General features: G+C 45.0%; 1 protein-coding gene across 2 annotated transcripts in view; it reads right to left on the bottom strand.

The window, feature by feature from the left end:
• Positions 1-310: 310 nt before the first annotated feature.
• Positions 311-13,087, bottom strand: part of nyap2b (neuronal tyrosine-phosphorylated phosphoinositide-3-kinase adaptor 2b) — a 29,982-nt gene continuing 17,205 nt past the window's right edge. For both annotated transcript variants that reach the window (XM_055867534.1, XM_055867533.1), the window contains 4 exons: positions 11,177-12,256; positions 7,938-8,981; positions 5,100-5,197; positions 311-2,872 (listed from right to left, as the gene is read on the bottom strand). In XM_055867534.1, coding sequence (XP_055723509.1) covers positions 2,657-2,872; positions 5,100-5,197; positions 7,938-8,981; positions 11,177-12,256 — 2,438 coding nt within the window. In that variant the 3' untranslated portion in view covers positions 311-2,656. The remainder of the gene's footprint in view (positions 2,873-5,099; positions 5,198-7,937; positions 8,982-11,176; positions 12,257-13,087) is intronic.

The following is a 13,087-nucleotide window of genomic DNA, read 5'->3' on the forward strand; positions in this document are numbered from 1 at the left end:
TTTTGTTTTGTTGGTGCTGATAACAGTGGTGCTCTTATGGTTTTGAATTTGAATCTGAATCTGAATCTGAATCTGCCCTGTTTGTATTACAGATCAGCAGATGTTTTTATTCTTTAAAAGTTTCATCCACAAGAACAAAGATCTCTTTGAATCACGTTGTGATTTACAGGGACCTTTTCCATTAACTTTACCAAGTGCCCTTTGAGTACTACAATGTGGGTTACTATTGACCAAACATATGTATCCAAGCAAATCAGAGTAAACTGTAAAGACCAAAAGCACAATCACATATTCCACCAGGAGTCCGAGCTCTTCCACAGCGGGTCGAAGTTCATATTTATTTCTCTCGACAACAGAACCCATGTGACAATCAGCATACAGTACTTCATTTTCTCAAACATTTTTTTTCCTTCTTCTTCTGTTCCTTTTTAGAAATAAGACAGATGACTCTGACAGTGCTGTGCTCTCTCTACCTTTCACAGTGCTGTGCTCTCACTACCTTTCACAGTGCTGTGCTCGCTCTACCTTTCACAGTGCACATATTCTATACACACACAAAAGAGATTGTACATCGTTATACATTTCAGACCTGCCTGCGCTGACCAACCGTGCGGGGCAGAAAAGTTCATGTTAAAAACAATCATTTCAGAGTTGACCTGCATACAGTGTAGCTTGGCACACACTAACACACACTAACACACACTCACACAGACATACAGGTATAAAGGACTCGTTGGGACCTCCGTGTTGATTTCTCAGTGGAAGGGGTACTGCACTGGCTTAACCAGTTAGGTTGTTCATGCTACTCCTAGGTTTCCTTTCCTCCATTCCTATAGGACTGCTGCTCATGTCTGCCAATGAATGGACAGATTTGGGGATCTAGCCGTTTATTGGTCTCTCACCCGTCCCCAACATCACTACAGTACACTGCACCTTAAACAACCTCAAAGGGATTCATCGCTTGACGTAGGACCATCCCCCACAGATCTATAGTTAGATTACCCAAATCCTAACCTTAACCTAGGAGACCATTAAGAAATCTGGCCCTGGAACAACTGTTAGAGGCAACTCCTGAGTCACCCATGACTTCAGTCACACCCCTATTGCCCATGCAGGTGCATGCTGGTCTATGGAGGACAGGAATAGGAGGGGGGGGGGTACATCTAAAACAGTTTGGCAATGCAGACATTGCATTTCTTACGTGCAAAAGATAACCTCTTTAGATGATGTAGGAGGTAGAGGGGGAGTGGAGGGGTAGCTGGACATGGATCCAGCCTAATTGCGTGTGATGGAGGATGATGGGTAGTGCAGTTTTTTCATTATTAATCTTTACTTTACAAAGCCTTGATCTGTAGGCCCTTGTGTAACCCATGTCTTTATTCTTGGGCAGAGCTGTGGCCACCCTATAGGTCCTTATCATCTGATCCCTAAAATGGATGCTGCCAAGCCAATCACGGGGGACAATGCATCACAGACAGCCAGTCACGGATGACGGCCTGTCACAGACAGCCAATCATCTGCGATCATACCACCCAGCCAACCAGTGATAACGTATTACATGGCACAGCTCTACTACTCTACATTTTACCCAAAAATATATAAGCATATTTTTCCAAAGTTATTTCTCAAGCAAGTGCATAATATACACATATTCTGCCGTAAGATTAAGTTTTTGTCTAAAAGTTCAGGCATGAATTGTTCCGGCTGGTTGTTGGTGTGGATTGAGTTCCGTATCTACTCTGTGGGAAGATGCCCTCAATGTGCCTGGCAGAGTAGGAGAGCTGACCTATGCCAGCTATTTCCACCAACCTACATTAGATAACCAACCAAAGTGCAACCTCACCCAAAGTGCAACCTCACCCACAATTTACCTCAGCAGGCTGGTTTGGGATAATAGGTTTGTCCTTAGGTTTATCTCCCTGACCCACCATCGTTTCTATCTTAGTGTTGTGTACTATGTACATGCTAGCCAACCCATCTCATAACAAATAAATCCTTGTCAAAGGCTCTGACTGACTACACAGCTTGTAAACTTACAAACTGAAGCACAAGATTCCTGACCTGTTCTCGGACTAAGTATTGTACATACTAGAACACATTGGCCCAAGGGCTAATGGCAACCGGAGCCATGTATTTAGATCGAAATACATGGCTCTGATAGAATTCTATGTCAACGTACAACAGTGGCAGTGTGTTGACAGTCAGAATATCCTCCATTCAAAAGAGTGCTTTGAGTACTGGGAATTCATTGAGCATTTGGCATAAATAATTATCCGTGATAGATTATGCTTTAAAATGTGAAATACCAAATCAAAAACGTAAAAGAAACATTGGATTGCTCTACATCGACACAGTTTTTGCTGCTTTATCCCTTTTTGTTTAGAAAATATTTATTCGTACTAAGTATCTTACATGGAGTCACTTGAAATAGAAAAATATCAAATATCACCAGTGATGATGAGAAAACATTACAACCTGAACAAGCGGAAATATTGCTATGGTAACCACCATTGTCCTTTGACATCAGCGATCCCCTCCCTGCTCTTATTGGCTGCCCCTGACCCCCGTGATGCGGAGTAGGCCAATCAGTAGGCACAAAGTCTAGATGGGGGTTGGGCGTGGGGCCAAGTGGGTTATAGTTCATCATTGGTTATAGTCAGATGGCTGTGTCCCAGAACACAGTGGTCTGTGTGGGGTACGGGGGCGGCTGGATCTTTTTGGCCCCGTTGTTCTTCTGCTTGCACAGGTTCCTGTCCGGGTGGTTTCTGTCTGGGGGCCGCTGCCTGGAGCGGATCTCCATGCATAGGGTGCGCTTCCTCTCAATCTGCTCCAGCATGGTGCTGTCCCCACACATCCACGGCATCTGGGGTACCTGGGGAAAAGTGGAGAAGAGCAGTAGGCAACCAGGGAAAGTTAATCAAGCACTTCCCAAGAATGAAAGAAAACAAATAGATATTGATCCAGGTCTGCAGTAGGGGCCAATCTTTTTTATTAGAATTTTTTTAATTTCACCTTTTTTAACCAGGTAAGTCAGTTGAGAACAAGTTCTCATTTACAACTGCGACCGGGCCAAGATAAAGCAAAGCAGTGTGACACAAACAACAACACAGAGTTACAAATGGAATAAAAAAACAAACAGTCAATAACACAATAGAAAAGTCTATATACAGTGTGTGTAAATTAAGTAAGATTAGGGAGGTAAGGCAATAAATAGGCCATAGTGGCGAAATAATTACAATTTAGCAATTAAACACTGGAGTGATAGTTGTGCAGAAGATGAATGTGCAAGTAGAGATACTGGGGTGCAAAGGAGCAAAAAATAAATGAATAAATAACAATATGGGGATGAGGTAGTTGGGTGGGCTATTTACAGATGGGCTATGTACAGGTGCAATGATCTGTAAGCTGCTCTGATAGCTGATGCTTGAAGTTAGTGAGGGAGATTTGAGTCTCCAGCTTCAGTGATTTTTGCAATTTGATCCAGTCATTGGCAGCAGAGAACTGGAAGGAAAAGCGGCAAAATTAGGAATTGGCTTTGGGGGTGACCAGTGAAATATACCTGCTGGAGCGCATGCTATGGGTGGGTGCCGCTATAGTGACCAGTGAGCTGAGATAAGGTGGGGCTTTACCTAGCAAGGACTTATAGATTACCTGGAGCCAGTGGGTTTGGCGACGAATATGAAGCGAGGGCCAGCCAACGAGAGCATACAGGTCGCAGTGGTGGGTAGTATATGGGGCTTTGGTGACGAAACGGATGGCACTGTGATAGACTGTATCCAATTTGCTGAGTAAAGTGTTGGAGGCTATTTTGTAAATGACATCACCGAAGTCAAGGATCGGTAGGACAGTCAGTTTTACGAGGGTATGTTTGGCAGCATGAGTGAAGGATGCTTTGTTGCGAAATAGGAAGCCGGATTCTGGATTTAATTTTGGATTGGAGATTCTTAATATGAGTCTAGATGGAGAGTTTACAGTCTAACCAGACACCTAGGTATTTGTAGTTGTCCACATATTCTAAGTCAGTACCGTCCAGAGTAGTAATACTAAGCGGGCGGCCAGGTGCGGGCAGCGATCTGTTGAAGAGCATGCATTTAGTTTTACTTGCATTTAAGAGCAGTTGGAGGCCATGGAAGGAGAGTTGTATGGCATTGAAGCTCGTCTGGAGGTTAGTTAACACAAAGAAGGGCCAGAAGAAGGGCCAGAAGTATACAGAATGGTGTCGTCTGCGTAGAGGTGGATCAGAGAAACACCAGCCGCAAGAGCGACATCATTGATGTATACAGAGAAAAGAGTCGGGCCGAGAATTGAACCCTGTGGCACCCCCATAGAGACTGCCAGAGGTCCGGACAACAGGCCCTCCGATTTGACACGCTGAACTCTATCTGAGAAGTAGTTGGTGAACCAGGCGAGGCAGTCATTTGAGAAACCAAGGCTGTTGAGTCTGCCGAGAAGAATGCGGTGATTGACAGAGTCGAAAGCCTTGGCCAGGTCGATGAATACGGCTGCACAGTGTTGTCTTTTGTCGATGGCAATTATGATATCGTTTAGGACCTTGATCATAGCTGAGGCGCACCCATGACCAGCTCGGAAACCAGATTGCATAGCGGAGAAAGTACGGTGGGATTCAAAATGGTCGGTGATCTGTTTATTTACTTGACTTTCGAAGAGCTTAGAAAGGCATGGGAGGATAGGTCTGTAGCAGTTTGGGTCTAGACTGTCTCCCCCTTAGAAGAGAAGGATGACTTCGGCAGCTTTCCAATCTTTGGGATCTCAGACGATACGAAAGAGAGGTTTAACAGGCTAGTAATAGGGGTTGCAACAATTTCGGCGGATCATTTTAGAAAGAGAGGGTCCAGATTGTCTAGCCCAGCTGATTTGTAGGGGTCCATATTTTGCAGCTCTTTCAGAACATCAGCTATCTGGATTTGGGTGAAGGAGAAATGGGGGATGCTTGGGCAAGTTGCTGCAGGGGGTGCAGAGCTGTTGACCGGTGTAGAGGTAGCCAGGTGGAAAGCAAGCCCAGCCGTAGAAAAAATGTTTATGAAATTCTCGATAATTGTAGATTTATTGGCAGCATATCTCATATCTCATCGAATTACCTGTGCCTCTGGTGCTTGCCTCTGTGGGGTCCCCAAGGGAGAGGGTGTAACTGGGGCAGAGGAGGAGCGGCCATACTTCGGAAGTGCTGGTTTCAGTTCTATAAAGAAGGACAATGCATTTAAATTAAAACATTTCGCTCACTCTTTTAATAGTTTATATTCAACAAAACTAAAAGTTATGGTGAAGCAATACACACTTGTAACCCTTACCAATCTTCACCGCATTACCAGAATAAATAGTGTAGGCTACTTTGTAGTTCTCTCAGCATGTTTTATGTCTTGTCTATAAGATAACACTTGGAATCACATTTCATTTTATGTTGTGTAGCCTAGCCTGTCTAGGATCAGCGTGGCGCTAGCGGCACACCCCCCCCCCCCCCACTGAAAAACCAGTGCCGCGAAATTCAAAAAAAATATTTTTTTTAAATATTTAACTTTCACACATTAAAGTCCAATACAGCTAATGAAAGACACAGATCTTGTGAATCCAGTCAACATTTCCGATTTTTAAAATGTTTTACAGGGAAGACACAATATGTAAAGATGTACATCTATTACCTAAAAACACATTAGCATAATCCACCATCTTTTATTTGTCCACCAACACCAGTAGCCATCACCAATTCGGCTAAACTAAGATATTTATAGCCCCTAACCAACAAAAAAACTCATTAGATGACAGTCTGATAACATATTTATGGTATGGGATAGGTTTTGTTAGAAAAAAGTGCATATTTCAGGTAGATGGCATAGTTTACAATTGCACCCACCATCACAAATGGACTAGAATAATTACAATGAGCAACGTGTTTACCTAACTACTAATCATCAAACATTTCGTAAAAATACACAGCATACACGAATCGAAAGACACAGATCCTGTGAATACAGACAATATTTCAGATTTTCTAAGTGTCTTACAGCGAAAACACAATAAATCGTTATATTAGCTTAGCACATAGCAATTAGCAGCCCAGCATTGATTCTAGCCAAAGTGAGCGATAAAAGTCAACATCGCCAAAATATATTAATTTCTTCACTAACCTTCTCAGAATTCTTCCGATGACACTCCTGTAACATCACATTACAACATGCATATACAGTTTGATCGAAAATGTTTATATTTAGCCACCAAAATCATGGTTAGACAATGTGAAATGTAGACAAGCTGGTAAAGAAAAAGTCCTTGCGCCACTTAGACAGTGATCTACTCTTATACATAAATACTCATAAACGTGACTAAAAAATATAGGGTGGACAGGGATTGATAGACAATTTAATTCTTAATACAATTGCGTTATTACATTTTTTAATTTATCCTTACTTTTCAATACAGTTTGCGCCAAGCGAAGCTACGTCAAAAAACATGGCGTCCTAAGCCACTAAAATGTTTCGACAGAAACACGATTTATCATAATAAAAATGTCCTACCTTGAGCTGTTCTTCCATCAGTATCTTGGGCAAAGGATCCTTTCTTGGGAGAAATCGTCTTTTGGTGGAAAGCTGTCCTCTTGCCATGTGGAAATGTCAACTGCGTTCGGGATGAACTGAAAAGCGTGCCCAACTTTTCACATCGTTGCAAAAATAAATGTCCCAAAATCGCACTAAACGGATATAAATTGCTATAAAACGCTTTAAATTAACTACCTTATGATGTTTTTAACTCCTATAACGAGTGAAAAGATGACCGGAGAAATATAACAGGCTAAACTAACGCTTGGAACAGGTGCGCGCCGGTGTCCTCTAGGCTCATGACGCAGCTCCCAAAGAATGACTAGCTTCAGGGTTTTTTCATTTGTAGGGCCTGTGAACGCGCAATCGACCCCGTTGGAATCGTCATCACGTAAAGGCATCCAGGGGAAGACGTAAGAAGTGTCCGTATAGTCATAGCAACGACAGTGCCCTTTTAACTGACTTCAGAAGAGTGGCCAACATTTCTCAAATCTGACTCCATGTCAGGGAAATTGCTGTAGAATGGGCTCTGTTCCACTTAGAGACAAAATTTCAACTCCTATAGAAACTATAGACTGTTTTCTATCCAATAATAATAATAATATGCATATTGTACGATCAAGGATTTTGTGGGAAGCCGTTTAAAAAATTAGCCAAATTAGCATAAATAGTCTAAACAGCGCCCCCATCCCCAACAGGCTAGGCTTCTAGCTATTTAGACAGTGTGTTTCAAAGGGTACCTGCACCTTGTCTCAGTATTCTCGCCAAAACCAGAAAAAAATCACCTTTCTTGAGTTTGAAACTGCAACTTGATGAGAACAGTTGTTGCTTATTTCACATGAAAAGTGTAAAATTGTGTTTGTTCTTTCAATTTTCAAACTTTACTGATTAGTATGAAATATCCTCATAATTAATTCAAATTGTCTTCAAATGACAATCAAGGTGACGGACAATGTGCTGACTAAATTAGCCTAGCAAGCTAGCTAACAAGCGCACTCATAATATGTTTTATTGTCACACACACCGGATAGCTGCAGTGAAATGTGTTGTTTTACAGCATGTGTCAAACTCATTCCACGGAGGGCCGAGTCACCCGAGTGTCTGCAGGTTTTTGCTCCACCCTCGTACTTGATTGAAGAACCTGACTACCTTTGTTGTATGTACATTTTAGTTACCCATGTAACCCAGTCAGAGAATGTTCAAATTGTTTGATTATGGATAAGCTACTTGCATGTTATTGCAATCAACAGTATAGCATCTCTAAACTTTGCAGATTATTGTGCTTGATGAGGACATGTTTAGTGCGTGTAAATCATTTACCACAGTCACTTCCTGGTGTCTGGTTGTGTTGAGCTGTATGTGCAATTTCAATTAGGCTATCCTCACCTGTATTGCCAGTTCCCAACATCATTGGCGGACTGCCAGCAGGTCTTCCATGCCGAGTTGGTGTGGCCGTCGATGATTGTTGCCCTGATTGACCGTTCTTCTCTTGTGCTTTTGATTGCTCAAAGTTGTAGGTCCCCTTATCTCTGCTATCACGCCTGGGCAAGACATCTGAGCTGTAACCCACCCGGTCTTTGTCGCGCCTAGGATCTACCCCATTGGCACTCTTGCCATAGCTATCGCGCCGGGGGGGCAGTTCTGAGCCATTGCAGCTTCTGTCCTTGCTGTCACGCCTGGCTTCAAGGCCATGTCTGGCTGACTCTTTGATGTCCTGTCGGGGTGAGAGCTCCATTCCATTGTAACTTCGTTCTTTGCCCTCTTGTCTAGACTCCAGGCCATAGCTCGCCCTGTCTCGGTCTTTGCTATTACGTCTGCACTCAAGGCCATTTCTGGGTGAATCTTTGCAATTTTGTCTGGGTAGGAGCTCTGGTGGCTGATCAATTCGTTCTTTGCTGTCATGTCTCGAATCCATTTCGTTCCTGGTTCGGTCTTTGCTATCTTGCCTGGGTAGAAGTTCCGGTGGGTTCTGGTGGCTGAGCCTTTCTTTGCTGTCATGTCTGGACTCCACACCATTCCGGGGAGAGTCTTTACTCTCCTGCCGTAGTAAAGGCTCCATGCTGTGGACACTTCTGTCTTTGCTATTGCGTCTAGGCATCAATTCTATGTTATTGCAGCCCCTGTCTTTGCTGTCCCGTCTGACAGGCGGGGGCTCAATACTAGTGCAACCCCTATCTTTACTGTCTCTTGTCATAGGCAAGGGCTCCACACTATTACAACCCCGGTCTCTGCTGTCCCGTTTCATAGGCAGGGGTTCAACACTGCTACAGCCCCTGTCCTTGGTGTCGCGTCTGTGAGAAGAAGACTCTTTGCTACGTTCCTTACTCTCCCGTTTGGACTCCTTGCTCTCCCGTTTGGACTCCTTGCTGTGACTGTGCCGCTCCTTGCCGTCACGTTTGGACTCGCTGTTAGGCTTACTCTTGGACTCGGCTGTAATAGAGGAGAAACACAGTCAGACACCATGAAATAGCACGTTTCTTTAAGTCCCTTGTTGTTAGTTAGGCCTAGTGGTATCTACTGTTATTTCCTAGGGGAAACACAGTCAAATACCTTAAAATACCAAGTTCCTGCATGTCCTTGGCAATTAGTTAGTAGTATATTCTGTTACTTCAACACAAAATATCTAGTAAACATAACCTATCTAAAAATAAACCATTTTATTAAAGCACTGCACTAACTCTAGACGGCCACTTGGTTTCACCCATGCACTGTGGGTGCTATGAACCACTGGGATGAGACGAGGTCCTTTTGCCTGAATTACTGGGAAATGCTGTTGTTTCACTTGACAGATGTCGTGAAGACATCCAGGATGTGATTTGCATAGACACTATTATCAATGGGTAGGTAAAGGCTCAGTAACTGCTTTCAATGCATTCTTATTTAAACACATTTATTTGCCGTTTTAATCTGTCATATTTGGAGAAATATTTCTAAAACATTGCAGTAGGTATATATGACAATGGTAATGTTCTATCTCTCTCTGCTCGTCTCTCTCTCTCTCTCTGTTAGGCTAAAGGACAACACAGAACTGTGCATCAATAAGACATTACTGCATATGCATGAATAGGACAGAGCCAACAAATGATCCCACAAGCCAATTAATGCTAAGAAATACACAGAATTTGCATAAAAGGCTAGATGCAAACATTTGCCAGAACCACCAAACAAGATGTCCTACATTCAGGGAAGATTGTGGTGTTACAATTCCAGGAAGTCAGCAACTGTCATAGATTGGGTCTTCTTTCTCTCTCCTGATTGGTGACTGTGAAGCTGTTTCCCTGATTGGTTCAATCTTTACGAGCTGATTGGGCCAAGATAGGAATAGAACTCTCTGATCAGGTGTAAATGTCTTGGTTGTCTCTTAGGAAGCCTGCTGCTGCTGCACATGATCAGTTGGAAGCTGGAGTGACCTGCGCTGCGATTGGCCCACTTCCCCACAGGGAGGGATGCTGCAAATAAGAGCGGCTCCTTCTTCTGTTGCTATGACTGGGTTGGAGTTGGTGGTTGCTATGAAGCTCTCGGAGTTAAGAACAGATTGACACGTGCCCAGTCATTTTTTATGTATAGCCCTAGATGGGTTCAAATGCACTCAACCAGTGGGAATTCCCCCATGGAGTTAGTTGCTGTGTTAGATCTCTCTCCAAATCATCAGCCAATCTGGTAAAAACCCAATAACGCACTTCACTGCTCTTGTGACCATAATTAAGTCCTGAATACCTGCATACGATTTACTCTTTTACAATTTGTTATACAGTATTGTGTGCATATGCAATGCATAGCCTATGTGGTTTCAAACACAAATTCATATTTTATTCCTTTGCATTAGGCCCATTTAAATTTCAGGGCATGTGTCAACAGGGGTCGTCAATTAGGAGGAAATCAATGGCGGAATTATGCATAGAAATTCAATAAATATATCCATGATTGAATATAAAGATTACAGGATGGTCGACGAAGCATGAATACGGAAAACCGGTTCTGAAGTTTTATAAAAATGTATTCATCTCCGGAGTTGGGTAACTATCTGGGTTCACCATTTGTGCAATTTTGGCACCGTACTGCACTGCATTGGCCTCCTGTGTTTAAACATGTTTACATATTTAAGAGTAATGCTGTGCGGTGGCTTAATGCCCACTGCAGGGTTTGCGAGGCAGGCCGACCGCTTTACTCCCTAATCCGGGCCAGATTAAATCATATGATCTGTATCAATCTATGTTTGGTGGGCATAGATTAAACGGGCTCACGGAGGAAATGCTTGCAAAGAGCCACAAACCCCCACCGCAAACATCAGCAGCAGCATCTCCTAATTTAGCGGGATTGGAAGTTTGTTTTACCAGATGAAGAGGGGTTTATATTAACGCGACACTGATGAGAACACTAATAAATCATTTCACAGAAAAAAACTCAAGCCATTGCTGTAGTCTGTGCATCAATGTGTCAACAAACGTGTCAAGGTTACACTGTGTGGGTTATGGCATGGCAGTCCGTTTGGATCAGACTGGATAGTGGATACCTGTGGAGGAGCTATTTTGTTACTCTACCTCTATGTTGATACTGACTGATTCTGTAACTAGATTGACAAATAGATGATGCGTTGATTGACTGACTGAATGATTGACACTCACTCTCCCCGGGCTCCTTGGACTTCCTTCCGCTGGTGTTCTTCTTCATCATGTTCCTACCGGCGGTGAACAGGTTGGTCAGCTCGTCCAGGGGGCTGGTCGGTGTGCGTGAGCGCCCCGTCGACACGTTCTGCATCGACCCATGCAGCCTGCCCCCAGCAACGCAATCCTGGGGCGGCGAGCCCTTTCCATGGGGCGTGGCAGAGGCGCTGCGCGGCAGCCCGCCTGGGAAGGGAGTGGGGGCGTCGAAGGGTGGCGCACGCATCAGGCTGAGGGGAGTTAGGCAGCGGCCCATGCTGACGGGCGAGGGGCAGGCTGAGTGGCTGCGCTGATAGCCGTGCGCCGAGGAGGCCGAGGACTTGTAGAGGGTGCAGGGCAGGGGCGGGGCCGACGAGCGACCCGACACGGTCAGGGTGGGCGTGGCGGTCAGCTCCCGGCGTAGGTGCGCCAAGGGGGGCTCGGAAGAGGAGGTGGGTGACTTGCTGTAGGCACCGGGGTTGTCCATCATGGGCAGTTTGGTCAGTGCATCCAGAGGGGTGAGCGGGGACTCGTCTGAGTTTGGCGAGCACTGGGCTGGCGAAGGGGGGAACACCAGGAGAGGCGGCCGGTGGGTTAGCAGGTTGGGGAAGGGCGCGGGAATGTCGCAGAGGGGGATGTTGCGCGGAGTGGAGCAGCGGCTGAGGGGCTCAGGGTCCAGTGGTGCCGGGGTGGGGCAGGCGGAGCGGCATCCCGGGGGGTCCCAGCGGTAGTCCATGTCATCCAGGAGGGGGTACTTCATCTCCTCATACACCGACTCGTCCGGCTCCTCGTCCTCACTCTTGGGCGCCTCTGTTTGCCCCCCGCCCCCAACACTGGCGCCCATCTCGATGTAGACGGGCTCATCCGAGTCGGAGTGGTGGCTGGGGCTCTCGTCGCTCGGCGGCGAGGGGTTGCGCTCGCGCTCCGCAGAGGGGGAGTGACCCTTGCAGCCTCCGTGCTTCCTGATGTAGGACTCATCGAAGGAGGTGCTCAGCTGGGTGTTGGGATTCCTCCTGGGTTTGGGGGGAGGGACCCTCTTGCAGTCTTCGCCGCAGCCTTGTGGCGCTGAAGGAGCAGAGTAACAAAACGTGTTAGCCACATCACAGTAAAGCTTCACTGTATTATTACGTTTTACATGTCTTTGTTTTTAGGTCGGTAGTGTAGTAGTTAAGTGTATCTGAGTCAAACTGTGTGTGTTTTTTCAGGTTGGTACGACGTAGCATTGCAGTGAATCCATTTGGGTCTTGTATATCACAGCCATATAGAGACAGGTGTTCCTTTAGGCTAGATATGTTCTGGTTACAGTATATTGTAGCGCAGAGAGAGAGTGTATTTCTAGGTCAAATAGTGTAGTGTATTAGTGTGTCCCTTTTTCCCCATTGGTCAGATGGAAGATAAGAGCTGGAACATGTCTCCTTCAAACTGCAGATTTTACACCTTTAATAATTCAGACGCCAGATGGTCCAGGCGCACGCTCCTCTCTATGACTCACCACCGCCATCACGACACACACACACACACACCATTCATCCCTTTGAAATCTTTCATATAGAGTACATCCATAACCTCAACCCAACCTCAACATATTCACATTCATAGTCTCTGAACTTAAATCTCTCCCTACTACACACACAGGCAAAGGGCAAATGTGTTGTTTTCCTCCAACAAGTGCACATAAAAACACAGGTTGCACAAACACAGGTTGTAAATTCAACAGGGCTTAAGATCCCAGCACCACTTTCTCAACCAGATAATGAGATGGTAATAGGATATATATATATATATTTTTTTTTGGGTCAGTTGAACAACTGAATGCATTCAACTGAAATGTCTCTTCCGCACTTCCCCCAACCCCTCATTTGAGCACAGTCAGCTGTGGTTCAGTGTGTGTGTGTG

Source organism: Salvelinus fontinalis, chromosome 17 (genome assembly GCF_029448725.1).
Source record: "Salvelinus fontinalis isolate EN_2023a chromosome 17, ASM2944872v1, whole genome shotgun sequence".
Classification (NCBI taxonomy): Eukaryota; Metazoa; Chordata; class Actinopteri; order Salmoniformes; family Salmonidae; genus Salvelinus; species Salvelinus fontinalis.